Source organism: Emydura macquarii, unplaced genomic scaffold (genome assembly GCF_026122565.2).
Source record: "Emydura macquarii macquarii isolate MOO-44397 ecotype Brisbane River unplaced genomic scaffold, CSIRO-AGI_Emac_v2 contig_3647, whole genome shotgun sequence".
Lineage (NCBI taxonomy): Eukaryota > Metazoa > Chordata > Testudines > Chelidae > Emydura > Emydura macquarii.
In genome coordinates, this window is record NW_027133784.1 from 1159134 (window position 1) to 1179086 (window position 19953).

The following is a 19953-nucleotide window of genomic DNA, read 5'->3' on the forward strand; positions in this document are numbered from 1 at the left end:
ACTCTTGAACTCATGCAGTAAGTGAGAGCAGTAGTAGGTTGTCATCCTCCATGTGGACCAGCACTAGAAGAGGACGACACACACTTTTTCTGTGGGTTTCAGAGCAGTTTCTTGACAGCGGAGGAAAGTTGAGGCCTGTGAATCTTGGATTCCATGCCAAGCCCTGGAGTGGTCTCTGGTGGTCGCAGATCCCTTCTGCCCCGTTTCCTCTAGCCTGTCCCAGTCTCAGTTCTTCAGAGTTAACATTAATATCCCCTCCCCACAAAAACGAACTTCTGTAAACTGAGCAAATTTGATCTAGTCAATGACACACTGTGGTTTTTTTTAATAGTATATTTTTAAATCACTTTTAGACTAAGAATCTAGAGTTCAGTTCTAAACAGTTTGTTTAATCTCAAAGGATTCCAAAGGGCGGTATCAATATCACTGAAATGCAGTTATATTTGGGGTTGGGGGTGACAGGCACCTAACTGACACACAACCTGCTACACAATAATTGAACTAAACTTTGGTACTCAACAATCCATTAGCAGCTTTAGTAAGACTGTAATCTGTCATGTGCCCTCCCCCCTCGCCCCATGTCTTGTCCCTTGGAGTGGTAGTGTAAAATCCAACCCTGTACCTGGATTTCAGGGTGAGGCTCATTCTTTAACAGGAGGGTCTTCATTCCAAAGTGACAGCTGTTTTGACCATAAAAGGTTGCCTGAAGCTCTTAGATGAGGACTGTGGTCAACATCTCTGCTTCTCAGGCACACTAGAACTGTCTATGGCAAGGGTAAAGCTTATTTATGCAGTAGACAGAGCTTTCTTTGGGGCCTATCCAAGGCTATGCAGTGAACTCCCACAGGATCTAGCAACCACCTTGACCATCGCCGCTTCCTGTTTCAACTGCAAGGGACGTTTCTTTGACTGTGCCTTCAATAACAAATACACACACATCACAGCAGGCATCAAATGACTACAAAAATAAGTTTGAAAAAGCTCAGTTTTCTCATTAGGTAGAAAGAGAATCATGTGCATCAAATGGTAACTCTGACATTAAACAACATGACTACCAACACCTGAGTTATGAACTGACCATTCAAGCCTACACCTCATTTGGAACTGGAAGTGTGCAATCAGGCAGCTGCTGAGACCAAAAAAAAGAAAACAACAAAAAACCAAATAAGGTACAGTACTGTGTTAAACATAAACTACTAAAAAAAGGGGAGGGGAAGTTTAAAAGAAGATTTGATCAGATAAGCTTTCTGTGCTTGTTTCATTTAAATTAAGATGGTGCAAAGTAGCATTTTTCTTCTGCACTGTAAAGTTTCAAAGCTGTGTTAAGTCAAAGTTCAGTTTTAAAATTCTGAAAGAATCACCATATGTTTTGTTCATAGTTACGAACGTTCAGAATTGCAAATAACTTCCATTCCCGAGAAGTTTGTAATTTAGAGGTTCTACTGTACTGTACTTTGATACCATGGCGATAAGGACAATATAAAAACCTGAATATAACAGAATTTTGAAAAGACTTTGAAAACCCAAATACACACTAGAACCTTTAGATTGGGATGATAGTAAAGCATTTAAGACAGTGCTTCCCAAATCATGGCCTGCAGGGGCTTTCAAAATGGCCCGCGCTCCCCTGCTGCTGGCTGACAACCCAGGTGGAGCGTGTTGCCGCGGGGCTGAAAGATGGTGCAGGCTCCTTGCTGTAGCCAAGTGGAGGGGAGATCAACTCTCCCCTCCCCCTGGCTGTAGCAGGGAGCATGGCAAAGCGCTCTGCCAGGGTCCCTAGTGCTGGGGTTCCTGCTGGAGCCAGAGGGAGGGGAGCACTGATCCTCCGTCTCCCTGGCTGCAGAAGGAAGCCACTGCCTAAGGACCAGTTGGAGCGCAAGGTTCCCTGTAGCAGCCAGGGGGATGGAAGAGCCTCCTCATTGAACTCCTTCCCGCTGGCTGCAATGGGGTGGTGGGAGGAGGGGGGCTGCTGGTGGAGACTGGTGGCCCTTCAGGGTTATAAAAATCATATTTGTGGCCCTCAAGCCCAAAAGGTTGGGAACCACTTATTTAAGATGATTCTCATTTAGTATCTTGTGTGCAGAATTCTGAGGGCCTCTCTACAAAGGCTAATGTTTGATTGCATGCATGAAGCAGGAATTAGTAAGAGACTACTCATCTCTTGATCTGTTACTGATTTTCATTAAAAAAACCCAAAGGGGTAGATCCTCAGATGACGTAAATTGACATGTGAGAATTTACACCAGCTGAAGATCTGTTCCTAAATCCTTCTCGTATTTGTGACAGACCTTGACATGTGATGTGTGTATACTTGGAGAATTTGTTGGTGGTGTTCTTGCAGATTTTTCAAGATAGGCAATGGTGCACGCCCTCACCTGAGACTGGATTGTGTCTTTAGATTTACACTGTGTTATCTAAACATTTAAAGAAGAGTGCTTACTGTTTTGGTCCTTATAATTTATTTCTGGTGAACCATCATGCTAACTAATTCTGATATTATGTGAATTTTTTATTACAGTTATTGTTTCTAAATTGTTCAGTTGGTGTGAATGAATATGTACAGCTTTACCCTGTCTTCAGTTACCCCATAGAACAAAATCTTAGTTGTCCTTGATGTAGAACATATTGGTGTCTTGGATGTTACTCATTCCCTCTGGTCAGTTTGGCCATGTGAAATGTCATTTTTTGAATTTTCAGTATAACTGGCAAGAAGATAAGAGTTACAACAGCTGACCTCAGCTGTGAGATTAGGAGTGAGGGATAATCGGAGCAAGGGCATTTGAAGAAATTTGACAGCATCTAAAATATTAATTTTTCACACATCAGTCCCATCCCCTTGTGTCCTTGATCTGAGTAGTTGGATACGTGAAGCATGGAAGCCTCTAGCAAGCTAGCACTATGGGGTTTGGATGGGGGAAGGGAGTGGGAAATTTGGAGGCTTGCGGTAAATACTGTGTCTGATAACTGCCTGAATAGATGCATGGGATAGGAAACGGGTCACTGCCAATCTATATGTGTGGGGTTTATGAACGGGGATTTGTGCTTTTACTTTTGCTGACCAGCAGATTTTTCTCTTTGGTTTGATCTGAAATAATCCTGAAACATACTGTTCTCACTCTAAGACAAGACAATATATGGAGAAGAGGGATGGTTAAAAGGACCCTTTACTATTATGGAAAACTTTGAATATAAAAGGAAATGCAAAAAGTTAAACTATTCATTAGTGCAGAGAGCGATGGTGAAATGTATTAACTTTTGTTTGACTATAAGTTGATTATGTTCTGTTATGCAGCAGCCAGTGAGAACTGGAGAGCAGTTATCTGGGTTATTCTTCTGCTTAGGTGAGAGCACAGCAAGAGACTGGGGATTTATGGTCTGGAAAATGTAGTTCAACTTTTGGGTAGCTATTTTGTTGCAAACATTTTACCTGAATAAATTAAAGAAGTGGGTTTAAGAATAACTGTGTAATTAAAATATGGTGATGAGGTATTGGTTGTTTGTCACATGTCTACATTTTTTGGGAAGATAATAGGTAATCTACTATAAAGAGGGCTGATCTGATCTGCAGGGGAACATCCCACAGTACTCTTTAGACACTTTTTGAAGATAGTTGGAACTACCATAGGTAGATATGAACTTTGCTCCTGTAGTGAGCGTTAGGCAACAAGCTTTCTTTCTGCAATTTCGCGGATGTCTCCTTAAATTCAGGTTGCACCTGAGGATAAAGAGCTGGACTTCTCATCAAAGCATTGTATCTAGATTTTGCTAGTGTGTCACACTATTTCTCTCATCATTTATATCTACCTCTGACTTTTCAGGTCAATTGGTCAAAGGAGATCTTGTTGGCTACTTTTATTTTTTTAAAACAGTTCAGACAGTGAATTATATTTTTATTTCAGACATTTGCACTGGGTGTACGGATCAGAAACGGGCAAATAAGAACTAACATTTTCCAGTAGCTTCAATAACGGTAAACTGTTTGAGCTAAGTAATTTTAATCCAATGTAAATATTATGCACACATTTAGCATCTGACAACCAAAGAAACCCAGGAAATGAAAAATTAAGTTGAACTGGGTTCTTAATTTACTCTTTAGTACTTAAGTACCTTGCAAAATATTGTCAGTCAGATTGGTACTGTAGGACAGTATCTGAAGGCACAAAGGCCTACTCACAAGCTGAGTGCAAATACATAACCATGGTCAAAATAGTACATTCCATTGTTTGTTGTGTTGTCTTAACTCAGGAAGAATTGCTCATACAAATATATATCCAGTGTTTTCCAAAGTAGCATTTTGCAATAAAATAAAGGGTGGAGGGCTATATGGAATGAGAATTTTCAGAAGCACCTAAGAGTTAGATGCCCACTTCCCACTGAAAATCAATGGGCGTCAGGGGCCTAACTCCCTTACGTGCCTCTGAAAAGTTTTACTTTTTGGTGTAGAGCACACAATAATTTATATTTAAACTAGTTCAACAAGGAATTAGATTCATTTTTTAAAAGTAGAATAAAGATCTTGGACATTTGTCAAATGTAAGAGATTTGGATTTTTATTCTCTACAGTATTGCATAATTTAAGGTCATCAGTAAGAGTAGCTTATATTTTGGGTGTTGATAGATGCTTGTCTAATGTTAGATACGTTATTTTATGCTTCTGTTAAATAACATAAATGAAGATCCACTGCCAATAGTCAGAAGCCAGTTTTAGCTTGTTGGAGAGTCACAATGCTGGCTATTGTTTTGAGGCATCTCTGAGCCAAAAGGAGGAGTGGTGAAGATGTGATCAGTAAAATGTTGTGTGATGTCCCTAACATTTTATAATTTCAAAAGTGTTTGTAGGAATTGCCATAGTGGATCAAATCCGTGATCTATCTTACTTAGTATTCTGAATAGAATTAGAATTCTGTTTAAAAGCATTTTGCTAAATTTACCTGCAATCAGTAGTAAATGTATCAGGGTTAGTAAGTGGCAGTTGATTAGCACATTAGATTATACGTGGAATGCTACCAGTTATTGTTTGGCCTTTATAACTTTTAGAAACCTGATACTCTACAGACATGCAACTACTACATTTTCCAGTGGAAACGCCAATTGTGATGATGGTCAAGCTTGAATAATTTCTGACAGAAAATGAATGCTGTCTCTTCACTTCAAAAATATGTTGGCAGATTGAAGGTGCCAAAGTAATCGTTTTCAGAATGTCTGAAGTGAAACTAGTCTTGGGATAGGCTTGCTCACTTGGGAAGGTTAACAGAAATGTGTTTCTTGCATCTTAGTTGGTGCACATTCATCTTTTTTATATCACTTTTTACACTATATATTTGTCTTGCTTCAGCTGGCAAACAGTAACCTTGATTTATTACAATGTACTGTACCATTGGTTCATGCTTTTGTTTTTTAAAGTCTGCTTTCCTGCAGTTATGCTAGACATTATGCTGTGGGGAAAAAAATCCAAAAACATTAATTGGATTTCTTGATAAATTGAGTTTGTGTCATTCTGTATTGTAAATTTAAAAACCTGAAACTGAAACTTGGATGTCATACGGGAGAAAATGCAGGCGAAAGGAAGGAGGGCTTATGAAAGTTCAGATAAATTAAAGATTTCTTAAAAGTTTTATAAACTGGAAATTCTTTTCCTTTTTTGATCACTTTTGAAAAGTCAAGTTAGAATAGTAGTGGATTAAAGATATGCAATAGATGTGTTATTTAGACCTCCACAAATTTTACTTGTAATTTTAATTCAAAGGATTTGTACGAGGGTACTCTCACATGTATAGAAAACTGGCTGATGATGGACACTAGATGAAGTAGGTTAAATGGCAATGCATAGGATTGTGGAGAGGTGTCCAATGATGTGCCACAGGGATATGAAGTAGGCTCAGTTTTTAAGGTATTCAGTGACTAAAGAACGCTTAAAACCTAAAGTGATGTTAAAATTGGAGCTGTTGGACTCCAGTGTGGATAAAGAAATAATGGGTGTAGCGAAGCTAGTAATATTGATAGGATATAAAATGAGTTTTATCCTGGAAAAATACAAGATAATACACATGGACTGTTTTCTCCAGGAGGAGGGAGAGGGAGCTTGGAAAACAGTAATGTCAAAAAGACAAACAGGTGATACATACCTGGACATACACAGAATAGGAACTTTCATTAGAATATTCCAGCAAAAATTATTTTGAGCTACATGTCCATCATATTTTAGTTTGAGGACGTGATAGTCTTCATCAATGGGTGAAAAGGTGAGGTCATAATTACACGGGGACAGTAGGAAAGCTAAGGTGTATCAACTAAAGGTGTGACGTACAAGGCGTATAAGATAAAGCATATGAAACCCCTCTGTGGATGCCCTTATCGAGGCGTTAAATGGCCTTTGTCTTTAATTGATTCACTTTAACTTTCCTGAATCTCTCTGTTTAGAGGAGTCTTCAGCTCATCCATTTCCTGACAAAGGAGGTGGGGGGAGGAGAGAGAGAGAGAGAGAGAACGGGGTGTGTGTGTGTGTGTGTGTGTGTGTGTTTTTCTGTGTTTTTTTGGACTAGTAGATGTTTTGGGATTTGAGTATATGGATGGCTAGATAATGGGGTTTGCTCATGGAAAGTAGGCACGCTCAAATGCATGCATATTTGGTTTTAAAAATCTGGCCCTAAAGTATTACAGATCCTAATACTAATATAAATATTTTCATGCAACTTACTACATTGGATAGTTCTTATTTTATTGTTTGGATTTAAACATTTCTTTGCAGTGTAGTGAAGAAAAACATTATTGTACCTAGTGCATTAAAACTAGAAAGTAAAACAGACACATTAGGTAAAATTGACCAGTCGAGATTCACAATCCAAGATGAGTAGAAAATGTAAAAATAAAAATATAAAAAATGAAAAGTGAACTAAAATTAAGAGAATCTAACATTAAAAATCTAGTTCTTGAGACTACTTTAATAATGATCAAGGCGCAGCAGGAGGAATTTAAATATAAGATAATTTGGTCTTTTGTCAGATATATGTTGAAAGTAAAAAGAATCTAGAGGTACCTTAATATACTTTATAAGGAAATTCAAAGGTATTAACGTTGAGGAACATAGCTTTGAGCTTGAGCTTGTATTACAAGTGTATATAGTGGTAGGTAGAGATTCAGCTATTCTGGGAGACACTCATGACCTGGAGTCTTTGAATCCTACTGAGAAGCTTGATTTAAAAAAAAATAAATTTTTTTTTGTGTAATTATCCATGCTTCTATAAAACGGGCAGTTTTGTTATTGTGGAAACATTCCACTATACAAATATGGTATGCTAGAGTAATTGCTTGCTATATGTGGCTGAACTGGCAAAAAGCTTTCATGAGATTTATTAAACATTATAGTGATATGCTCTGGTGACCTTCTGATAAATGACATGCAGATTAAAGATGTGTACTGGATTAGGCCCATGACTGACTTTGCACTCATTAAGATTTGTTGGCATATGTAACCTAATTTGCTATGTGCAGCAGCCAAGGGGGAGACCCTTCTTTTCTACCTCTTCACTCCCATTTTGGGGACAATGTAGTAGCTTTAATCTTCCTGATACCTGTTTACTCTCCATCTTCTGAAAAAGAACTTCCAGAGACTGATGCTGCTTTGCATCTTTCTCTTCACCTCTTCTCTTATTTAAGAGGCAGAAATTGAGCTACTCTGCTTCCTGACTCCCCTTTCCTTTAGAAAAAAGCCAGGGGCTCCTCTGCCCCACTCAGTCCACTTTTTTTGATAGAATGCCTTCTGACCATGGGAAAGTGGGTTTGGCTTTTCAAGTCCTGGTAATATAAATGATTTATTTTCATGATCATAATACTAGATTTGATTTTCTGCATCTATAATATTTGTGTAAAAATTTTAGCTATTAATACAGCATAAACTTAGATACAGTGTCTCTGTAAAATGCATATATTACCCAGCAGTTATATTTTTTACACGTTTTGAAATATTCCTGACAAATTCTTCTTGGTACATATTATTTTCTACTTTTGTATTTCAAATGCAACCCCAGTTGGTCCCCATGTACAAAGAGCTAGTGGCCTGTTTTAGCAGTGTTCTGCTACTTCTGCAGGGAGAAAGAAAAAGATCCTTGAACATTCTGTCTTTCAGGAAGATGTGAGCTCATTTGTGAAAAGTTCATGCAAGAAGTTATAGTTCATTTCAGCAGAGGTCCAAAAAGATAGATATAGGGAAGATAAACATACTTTTAATATGTAAGCAAACTTAATGCATTTTGTTTCAATGAAGGAGAAAAAAATTGAGCAAATTTATAAGATCACCTTTTCCATGTATTTCCATTGAAGTACCTTATTTAGAGGTCCATGCTGCTTCCATAAGATATAGGCTGATTGAGTGGCTTTTAAAGTAAACTAGTTTCTGTGAGTTAGTAATTTATATGTGAAAGATAAAGGCAATCTAGAATGTAGATGTTTCTTGGAGGTTTTTAGTGGGAATGATAACTATTTGTTAGTGGAAATAAGTAGTCAGGTACTCTATTGTTTGATATACTTAACTAATGACACATTACAAAATGTCTAATAAGTGGGGTCATCTAAAGTATGTTTAAGAGATCTTGGTAAAGAAAACCAAAGCTTATATTTGATTTAGCAATTGCAGGCAGCCTTCCTAAACTAAATTTTGGGGCCTGAAGTCCAAGAGAGATCTTTGAATAAAAGTGAGCAGTGAAACAAACTATAAAACTATCACCATCCCTGCCCCCCAAAAAAATCCTGTGAAAATTGAACCATACTACTTTATGATGTATAAATATTCCTCAAGATTTTTTAAACAAAATTTGTGGTTATTTTTACATTAGGAATTAGTAGCAGTCTAGAGCACAAATTTCTTTTTTCTACGTCACCTTCTGGCATTCTCAGTATTGAGTTCAGGCATTCAGAAATCAGACAGGCTTTCCAAAATCATGAGACGGGATTAAAAATGAAATTTTAAACAATACATTTTGTGGTGTTTGTTTGCTTCCTCCCCGTTTTTAGCTTTTGGGATACAGTCTGGTAATAATTTAAAGATTCTTCTGCAACTGAAGGATAGAAAGTTACTTTTTTTTAAAATGAAAAGTGAGATTCTTGCCTAATTGATTCTAAGAATTGGGACTTGAAAGAAGAGCACCAGATGTTGTGAGAGACTCATAATAAAATCATGAGTTGGCAATAGGGCTTTTGTACTGAGGAGAAGTCTTGACAGACATAATGATGGGAATCACATATGCTATGTTAAGATCCCTAATTTTAGGGCCAGTTGCTAAAGTGTCTTAATAGTGAACTGCATTATTAAAATAAAAAGTACTTGTCAAGTTGTTCCCTCCAACATAACTACTATGGGTTTCATTTTGATTTAGACAGTCTTGAGTTTTACAAACCCATTCCAGATATCAACAGGCCTGGCCCCAAGAGTTGGTGGTCTGTTGCTAGGGTCTGTTGTGCTGAGCCAGATGGAAGTTGGCTGCTGACTTTGACCCTTGCTGACCGAGTCACAGTGGAGAACTCAGAGGCTCATAGGGATGGGAGGTGGGGAACAGTCAACGCTGCCTCTTGCTTGGCACATTCTGTGCAGCTAGGTTTTTGTGGGAATGAAGGATTATGGGCCTCCAGAAATTTGGATGAGAATCCAAACCCCTGACACTTTGAAGTCCTGAATTAAGATATTCATATTTAAAATAACCAATAATTAACCAGAAAACACTCGGACCAACTTCTTGTGGCTCCCAAATGCTATAGTTTATTTGGAGAATTTTCTCTGATTTTTTCCCCCAAATGTTGACAACTGTGCTACTGTCCTAGCTGTTGGGACCATCCAACACAGAAATTTGTTTACTTAAGTTTTTTTCCCCTACGACGCCTACTTGAAACTTCCTAGTTCATTGAAGCTATCTCAGAATGCAGTGTGACAAATAACAGATATAATTGCAAACCATGCAATCTTTAGCATTTGTGGGGGCAGAGAATGATGCATTTAGGGATCTCTTAGTGTATCAGGAGTGTGGAACGTAGGACTGGAAGGGACCTTCTCGGTCATCCAATCCAGTCCCCTCCTGTCACATGCAATCCAGAGATATAATCCTGTCCACAAATTTATCAAGCTCCATCTTAAAACGAGTTAGGTTGTTCGCCACCACTATGCTTATTGGAAGCTTGTTCCAGAACCTTGCTTCTCTGATGGTAGAAACCTTTTTCTAATTCCTAGCCTAAATATATTTATGACCAGTTCAGGGCAACTGCACCTATATTTCTCCTTTAATGGTTCAGCATCGGCAACCTCTCTTAAGCTTTCAGCTCTCTAGGCTGCCGTCTCTCTTGAGTAGAGACTTAACAGCTGTCCATTCTGACCAAACAGGTCCCTGTTTTCACTGAGTTATTCCCACCAAAAGACAGCCTGCCTAGACAGGGCAGGAAACAGACTCATAGAAGACTAGGGCTGGAAGGGACCTCAGGAGGTCATCTAGTCCACAACCCTGCTCAAAGCAGGACCAACCCCAACTGAATCATCCCAGCCAGGGCTTTATAAAGCTGGGCCTTAAAAACCTGTAAGGATGGAGATTCCACCACTTCCATAGGTAACCCATTCCAGTACTTCGCCACCCTTCTAGTGAATAAGCTTTTCCTAATATCCAACCAAGACCTCTCCCACTGCAACTTGAGACCATTGCTCCTAGTTCTGTCATCTCTACCAATGAGAAGAGCCTAACTCCATTCTCCCTTGAACCCCCTTCAGTTAAAGACTACTATCAAATCCCCCCTCACTCTTCTCTTCTGCAAACTAAACAAGCCTAGTTCCCTCAGCCGCTCCTCATAAGTCATGTGCTCCAGACCCCTAATCATTTTTGTTGCCCTCCTCTGGACTCTCTCCAGTTTGTCCACATCCTTCCTGTAGTGTGGGGCCCAAAACTAGACACAATATTCCAAATGTGGCCTCATCAGTGTTGAATAGAGGGGAATAGCAGTGCTCCTACTAATGCAGCCCAATAAGCTGTTAGCCTTCTTGGCAATAAGGGCACACTGTTGACTCATATCCACTTGTCCATGTAACCCCCAGGTTCTTTTCTGCAGAACTGCTGCCTAGCCAGTTGGTGCCCAGTCTGTAGCAGTGCATGGGAGTTTTCCATCCTAAGTGCAGGACTCTGCACCTGTCCTTGTTGAACCTCATCAGATTTCTTTTGGCCCAATCCTCTGATTTGTCTAGGTCACTCTGTATCCTGTCCTTGCCTTCCAGTGTATCTATCATTTCCCCCCAGCTCAGTGTCATCTGAAAACTTGCTGAGAGTGCAATCCACCCCATCCTCCAGATCATTAATGGAGATGTTAAACAAAACCGGCCCCAGCACTGACCCCTGGGGCATTCCATTTGTTACTAGCTGCCAACTAGACATCAAGCCGTTGATCACTACCCGTTGAGCCCAATGATCTAGCTTTCTATCCATCTTATAGTCCATTCATCTAACCCATACTTCTTTTAACTTACTGATAAGAATATTGTGGAAGACTGTATCAAAACTTCTGCTAAAGTCAAGGTATATCGCATCTACTGCTTTCCCCATATCTATAGAGCCAATCTCCTCATCATAGAAGATAATCAGGTTGCTCAAGCATGGCTTGCCCTTGGTGAATCAATGCTGACTGTTCCTGATCACCTTCCTCTCTTCAAGTGCCTCAAAATGGATTCCTTGAGGACTTGCTCCATGATTTTTCCAGAGATTAAGGTGAGGCTGACCGGTCTGTAGTTCCCCAGATCCTCCTCCTTCCCTTTTTTGAAGATGGACACTATATTTTCCTTTTTCTGATCATCTGGGACATCCCCCAGTCACCACAAGTTTTCAAAGATAATGGCCAATCGTTCTGCAGTCACATCAGCCAACTACCACAGCACCCTCGGATGCATTGCATTCGGCCCCAGGGATTTGTTTATGTCCAGCCTTTGTAAATAGTCTGAACCTGTTCTTTCAGGGTTGCTTCTCTCCTCAGAGATGGTACTAGTGTAATTGTCAGCAGTTACAAGTTACCACACAGCACTTCCTGTGCAAGCCTTTTTTATTTTTAATGTAAAAGCACTAGAGAGAGAACTTACTATACCCATTTGTTCTAGTGCCAACCTTGTCCTTTAACTTAAATAGCTCTTCTTCCTCTCTGGTATTTACCCACCTGAAGTATTTATAGAGAGCAATCATATCCCCTCTCAGCCTTTATTTTGCTGAGCTAAGCAAGCCTAACTTTTGATTTTCTTTTGTAAGGTTGGTTCTTCATTCCCCTGGACATCTTCGTAGGCCTTCTTTGCACTTGTTCCAGTTTGTATTTATCTTTCTTGAAGATGGGTGACCAGGATTTTATAAAGTATTCCAGATGAGACCTTACCAGTGTTTTGTACAATGGCATTAATACTTCCCTATCTTTGTTGGAAATACCTTGTGTGATACATCCTAGGATCCCATTTGCCTTTTTCACAGCTGCATCACTTTGATGGCTCGTAATCCTGTTATTGACTAATTATACCTAGTTCTTTCTCCTATTCTGTCATTTCCAACTGATGAACCCTCATTTTATAGCAGAAATTCTTATTAATCCCTAAATGTATGACCTTACACTTTGTACTATTACATTTCATCCTGTTTCTTTTATTCCAGTTCCCAAGGTCATCCAGTTCTTATTGTATAATATTCTGATCCTCCTTTTTATTGACAATCTCTCTCCACTTTGTATCGTTAGAAAATTTCACTAGCACATTGCTCCTTTTGTCCCAAGGTCAATTATGAAAATATTAAAAACCGGTCCAAAGACCAGTCCTTGAGAAACTCTGCTAGTAGTGTTCCTCTAGCCTGATAGTTGTTTCAGCACAAACTGTTGTCTCCCATTTAGCCAGTTCCTTATTCATCTTATAATTCTTATACTAAATGCCATCTTCTTTAGCTTAACTAATAATTTCCCATGTGGTACAGTATCAAATAGTTTAGATATGCTGCTTTCCCCTTGTCTAAAAAATCAGTTTTTTTTAGTCAAATGAAGATATCAGATTAATCTGGCACAAAGTATGAGTCACATTTGATAATGGGGGGTATCAGGACAGGGCAGTACATAGGGCCTGATTCTCCTTTCACACTGTCTTTACCCAGTGTTACTCCATTGCTTTCTGTGGATTTGCTCCTGATTTATACTTGTGGAAGGAAGAGGAGAATCAAATAATATATAAGATCGCTGAATTGAGTCAATGTTACTTTTATAACTGAACAGCAAGTGTTCTGTGGCACCTTAAAGACTAATAAATTTATTTGGGCATAAGCTTTCCTGGGCAGAAACCCACTTCGTCATATAAAGCTTATGCCCAAATACATTTTTTAGTCTTTAAGGTGCCACAGAACTCTCACTGTTTGTCTAAAAACAGACTAACACGGCTACCTCTCTGGAACTTTTTTTATAACTGAAAAAATCATATTTAGGACAGATTCTTCAGATTCCAAGTTTTTCTGCTTTTTTCTTCACCATGTGTTCCCCAATCAGAGGTTAGCTTGACAGATTTATTGCCAGCCTGCTTTCCCGTAGCTGTTTGGTTCTGCAAAGCGAAGAGGAGTGAGAAATTGGTTTTTGTAATGAAGTAGATGCTGTTTAGCCAAATCCTGCCGTGGGTAGTGCTTTGAGATGAGCAAGGATCTTGGAGTGATATTTTCCAGGGAGGGGAGGGGAAGGTAGAAGAGATTAGTGTTGTCTGTGTCCCTGTCTGTAAGGCCTTGTCTACACTACAGAGTTTTGTTGGCACAAGTTATGTTGGTGTACAGCCACTGCTGTTGCATGTCCTCACTATGGTGCTCGTGTCAGTGGAGTGCATTCACACTACCAGCTCTTCCACTGACACAGGGAGCAATGCTCTGTGGGCAGCTATCCCACTGTGCAACTGCAGGCAGGATGTTTTGGGAAGGGTTTGCGATGCCACATGGGGCAGGCACAGCGTCGCATGATGAAGGTTCATGAATCCCATCATTCCATGGGCATCCAACTAGATTGACAGCCGCTTTTCAACTGCTCTGTCAGCCACACTGACAGCGCTGAGCACAAACACAAGAAGTCCACTGAAGTGTGTGTGTGAGATAGAGAGTGAGAGTGTGTTGGGTGACAGTGAATGTGTCCACATGCTGTCTCTTTAACTTCAGACAGCAGCTGGAAGCAACCAATCCTGAGGCAGAAGCTGGTGCACAGACAGCTGGTGTCCCCTGTCCCTCCCACCCCAGTTCAGCAAAGACCTGTACACCGGTAGAGGGAGGGGGGTACCCCGACATCAGCCCCTGCCTCCCTTCCTGGCTCTGCACATCAGGAGTCTTCTCCCCTGCCCCTCCCCACAGCAGCAGCCCATGCTGCCTGCATGCATGCCATAGGAGAGCATGATTGATTCTCTCAGGGTTCTCCCCACAGACCCAGGAGAATGATCCAGCCCCTCCCCTATAGTCCAGACAGGATTGTGTTGCTGCCGGGAGCCAAGAAGTTCAGCTGGGCAGTGGCTGTGTGTGCTCTCCACACTGAGCAATTTCAAAACTTCCTGGGGCTTTGAAAGCAGGGGGGGGCACATGCCTGTGTAGCTGGAATGCAAGGCAGTGCAGCAGAGTTCAAACCAGTGAGCAGAGCAGTCAGGGTGGGCATAGTGGGATAGCTCATGGAGCCCAGTTAGGGCACACAGCATCTACACTGATGCTTTGTTGTTCTAAATTTGTTGCAAAAAGCTCTCTGCCTCTCGTTGAGGGCGTTTTATTTTGTCGCCAAAGCAGCAGAGCTGTGTCGGCGGGGGAAGCATTGTGGTATGTACAACTACACTGTTTTATAGCAAAAAGCTGACTTTTGTCGACAAAACTCTGCAGTGTAGACCAGCTCTCGGTCTCAGGTCCTTGTGAAATGCTGAAGCACGATACAGGGATGGTGCATGCACAGTGTTCATGGAATGGTGATGGGTTTTAGCAGCAGGGTAGGAATAACAACTATAAGAACAAAAAGTGAAATTTTTTACTGTGGAAAGTGGTTTTTTTAAAGTAATAAAGGGATTGCTGCCTCTTTCCCCTGTGATAATCTGCCTGTAAAATGGTAATCTATCCCCTGTACATGGTAGTTTTGGGCCTGGACAGACTGCACTTGGACCCATTAATGAAGATGGTTGGAAGCATTGTGTTTTGTCTGAACTTTGGAACTCATTTTTACCCCAAGAGGGATGGACTTTTGACTTTGACCAGAGGGCCAGAAATTCCCCAGTGTCCTACAAGCTCGTGGAAGACTATTCGCAGTGGGGAAGCTGAGGCAGCGGACATGTCTCAGCTCTGGATGGGTAAGGTTGTGTTATATATGGGCAATGCCATGTGTATTTTGCTCAATCACTTAGGTTGTATCCTTTCCTCTTTCATTTTTTATGTTTTTAGTCCATTTAGGTTGTAATTTCTTAAGGCAGAGAATCTCTATTCTCACATGTCTGTAAAATGCCATGCATACTAATGGCACTATGTAAGTAAGTTAACTGCATTGTATGGTTTTATGCTAAGAGGTCTAGTCTTTTCTATGGTTGTGATTTCCATTATTGTATATTGAAGTATTGTACTATATGTGCACTCATTGAAAATGACCTAGTCCTTGAACTCCTTCCCACGTCCTGTTCGCGATGCGTTTTGGTTAAGTGTGTATTTTGTAGTTTGTAGGGCGCTATTTAAAATAAATAAGAATGTATCTTTAAAACTCTGGATTAAGAAATAGAACTCAGGTATTTAAATCTTCTGGACAGATTTTTTTGACTCCGAATATTCAGGTGAATAAATGTCTCACGTTGGTGTGTCAAAATATGTTTTGTTTGAAATCTTGCAGGCTTTTTTGGAGTGGTAATACAATTTGTACTTCCCAAACGAAGATGAGCTAAGAGGAACTTGTTTTCAGGTCTAGCTTCCCTTTCCCACTCTCATACACATCAAGGAGATGCACAGTTTAGCTGATGGAGGGGGAAGATTAAAGTATTAAAGGCTGAAATAGACTAAAGACCTGTTCGTTGCCTACAAGGACAGTGTTTTACAACAAGCTACATAAAAAGCACTAGCAAAGTCAGTACAAACTAAAATTTCATACGGACAATGACTTGTTTATACTGCTGTATATACAATAGCTGAAATGCAAATACAATAATTATATTCCAATTGCTTTATTTTATAATTATATGGTAAAAATGAGAGAGTAAGCATCTTTTCAGTAATAGTGATTGTGAAATTTTTTATTTCTATGTCTGATTTTGTAAGCAAGCAGTTTTTAAGTGAGGAGAAACTTGGTGTACACAAGATAAATCAGACTCTTAAAAGGGGTACAATAATTTGGAAAGGTTGAGGACCACTGTTTATAGAGTCCCTGCCTCATTTGTTGCAGAATTTGGAACGATGATCTCATGGCAAAAGTAGTTATGCCACCCTGGTGAAGTGGATTTTGTCTGCCTCTGCCACAGAGTTCCTTTGTGATGCTTGACAAGTCACTGCAATTTAATTCTTTAATGGTATATGCCTCATTTTCTAGGTGTCCAACTCAAGACTCTCAGTCTGATTTGCAGAAGTGCTCAGCATTCAACAGCTCCAGTTGAAGTCACTGGAAGCTGTGCTTTGAATATATAAAATGCTATATAATGCTACCTACTCCTAAAGGGGCATCCAAAATTGATGGTCACTTTTGACCTTATTCAGTCTGAGCTTCAGTTTTCCGACTGTAAAATGGGGGTAATAATACCCCCTCTTCTCATAGGGGTTTTGTGAAGCACTCAAATACTGTAGTGGGGAACACTATAGAAAAGCCTGGGAGGAAATTAAAAATTCTGTATTCAGAGCAGGGTTTGATTAATGTGCAGTAAATAAGGCATGGGGGCCATATGTTGAACAGTAAGGAAAAAACAAAATATTTAATAGCTTGCTTATTTAGTGACCAAATTGAGTGCTTGACTTTTCAACTATAACATTCTATTGGGATATAATGGTAGAGAATGACTGATCTGAGATGATCTTTTAAAATGGGGGTAAATATACTTTACATTTATAAAATGCTCCTGCCAACACAATTGAGGTCGTAAAATTCATGATAACCTATAGAATACAATTATGAAAACACAACAATCCCCATTTGATAAAACTGTCGTCTTAAACGTACAGTAAGCGCCTTAATGCCCCAATCACTTTAACAAAGCAAAATAATCTACCAGAATTGAAAAGTAAACCAGTTATATGATTAGACTTTTTAAAATATGTTTTCAAATCTCAAAAGTTTATGGACTGTTGTGGCGTACATTGTTTCTGTCTTTGCTAGTCATAAAAATCAGGATTTCATTTGTGACGTGCTAAAATATATCTTCTTTATTTTGCATTGGTGCAAATGTAGGTATTGTCTCTGTATGAAATCCTAAATCCAGTAGCAACCTGGCCTATGTCCACGCTGAAGACTTATAAAAATTACCAAGAGGAGAGAACAGAATATCAGATCTAATATGTACCTGAGGTAGCTAGCAAAACAATTAGTATTTTTTGTAATATAGCTAAGTATCCCATTCTTTTCCCCAAAAAAATATAGTGCTGAGAGGTCGCTCTGCATATAAAAGAAATTTTATATATATATAAAAAAAATATTTTAAAGAAACCTTATCGAGGGCACAGGAACAAACCGTCCCGATGTGCGGAAAGAATAGCAAATATGGTAAGCGTCCAGCTTGGCTTAACAAAGAAGTCTTTGGTGAACTTAAACACAAAAAGAAGCTTACAAGAAGTGGAAGCTTGGTCAGATGACTAGGGAGAATTATAAAAATACTGCTTGAACATGAAGGAATGAAATCAGGAAGGCCAAAGCACAATTGGAGTTGCAGCTAGCAAGGGATGTGAAGGGGAACAAGAAGGGTTTCTACAGGTATCTTACTAACAAGAGGAAGATTAGGGAAAGTGTGGGCCCCTTACAGAATGGGGGAGGCAACCTACTGACAGAGGATGTGGAGAAAGCTGAGGTACTCAATGCCTTTTTTGCCTCTGTCTTCACAGACAAGGTTAGCTCCCACATTACTGCACTGGGTGGCACAGAATGGGAAGGAGGTAAACATCCCGCAGTGTTGAAGGAACAGGTCCAAGACTATTTAGAAAGATTGGACATACACAAGTCCATGGGGCCAGATGCAATGCTGTATATGTCTTATAATTTTAATATAGCTATTCAGGGTTAGATTCTCCAAAACGTTTTTGTCTTCAACATATATATGTTCCATTCATTACAGAATTGACTATGGAGAGAGGTTTTTAGTCAGTTGCATTGTCTGCCTGATTGTATTTTCATAGTTTAAATGAAGTTCCTCTTACAGAAGAAATGCTGTGCAAGTCTCGATTATTTTAGGGTTTATTGGACAGCATGGTTGTTTATTGTTAGACACATTTCCCACAATGCACATAGAATTTTGCACATTTCTGGCTAAGGCATGTAAGGAACCTGATGCACATGAAGATAGGGGTTTCAAGCATTTTGGAATGCATGTGAATGCATTTTGGAATGCACGTGCATCAGAGTATTTGTACGCCGAAATACAGGGCCGAATAGAGGGGAATAATCACTTCCCGTGATCTGCTGGCAATGCTCCTACTAATGCAGCCCAATATGCTATTAGCCTTCTTGGCAACCAGGGCACACTGATGACTCATATCCAGCTTCTTATACACTGTAACCCCCAGGTCCTTTTCTGCAGAACTGCTGCCTAGCTGCCATCTATGTTTCAGGTTCGTAAATGGTCACTCTGTGCTTTGAAAAGGAAAATGCAGATTTTGCTCAGTCTTGAAACCTGGCATTTTTTTACGTTTAATTTTTTTTAAACCAACTTGGCTTTGTGTGTCCGTGATCTCCAAGAAATTTGCTATTCAACTTATTATGGAGATTCTTGAGATACCACACTGATAGTCCATGTTTCTAGACTAAAATCTTTAATATAATCCATGTTCACAAATCATAACAGTTGATCTATGTGTTTAAACCCCTTTTCTCCTTTTTCCTTTCAGAATCTGTCTATGACCTCCTCCCAAAGGAGTTGCAGTTACCACCCTCCAGAGAAACATCTGTAGCATCCATGAGCCAAACAAGTGGTGGTGAGGCAGGTTCGCCTCCTCCAGCTGTAGTTGCTGCTGGTAAGCATTCCACTTTGCTCATTTATGTCCTTAAGATATGTAGTATTCTGGCCAACATGAACAGTGCTGGCAAAGTTTTTGGAGTCTAAGAGATGATCATGAAGAAATAACTGAGAGGTCATTCTAGGAGATATCTAACAATCAAACTAAGTGATATACATTACAATAAATTTTACCTTAATCTTACTTGCATTACATGCACAATATACTTAAAAGTAAGACATTTAGTACTGTGCTTTTCCCACTGGTACAGTCTTCAACACCAGAGGTGTATACTAACTCCTAGAATGCACTCTGTTTTCTGATATGGTAGGCACCAATTTGGAACTGAATCCATGTGTGTAAAATAATGAATTCCACCTAAAATAAAAAATGGAATATGAGATGGTATTTTGGCCATGAGTCTTTTATCAGGCTATAGGAAGGGAAAAAAAACATGTTTTCTTTTGTATGGCCTGAAGACGTTCCCAGGATTAAACCACACTTAAATATATTTTCTGTTGTAGCATGTTCTGTAACTTTTTTATTGTGTATTAAAATATAAATGTAACTATTTGTCAATGTGATTTCATATTTATCCAAAATGTCTGAAAGTCCGATTTAAATTAAGTAGAGTTTAGAATTGACATATTGTAAAAAGATATGGGCTTATCTTAAACTTTATTTTAGTATTTTGTAAATAATCTCCCTATTCTCAATATTTTAAACTTAAAACACAAAGCCCCTTTTATTGATCTTTGCTTTTAAAAAAATAAATAAGGAAAAGTTAGTCTGCTGCTAAGGATAAAAGTTT

The 19953-nt window shown here is 39.4% G+C and overlaps 1 protein-coding gene across 2 annotated transcripts in view; it reads left to right on the forward strand.

The window, feature by feature from the left end:
• Positions 1-19953, forward strand: part of NFAT5 (nuclear factor of activated T cells 5) — a 110156-nt gene that overhangs the window by 19124 nt on the left and 71079 nt on the right. The window contains exon 2 of one of the 2 annotated variants that reach the window (XM_067536714.1): positions 19035-19160. In XM_067536714.1, coding sequence (XP_067392815.1) covers positions 19035-19160 — 126 coding nt within the window. Of the gene's footprint in view, positions 1-19034; positions 19161-19953 lie in introns of those variants that run through there. The other variant, XM_067536715.1, reaches the window with a different exon arrangement.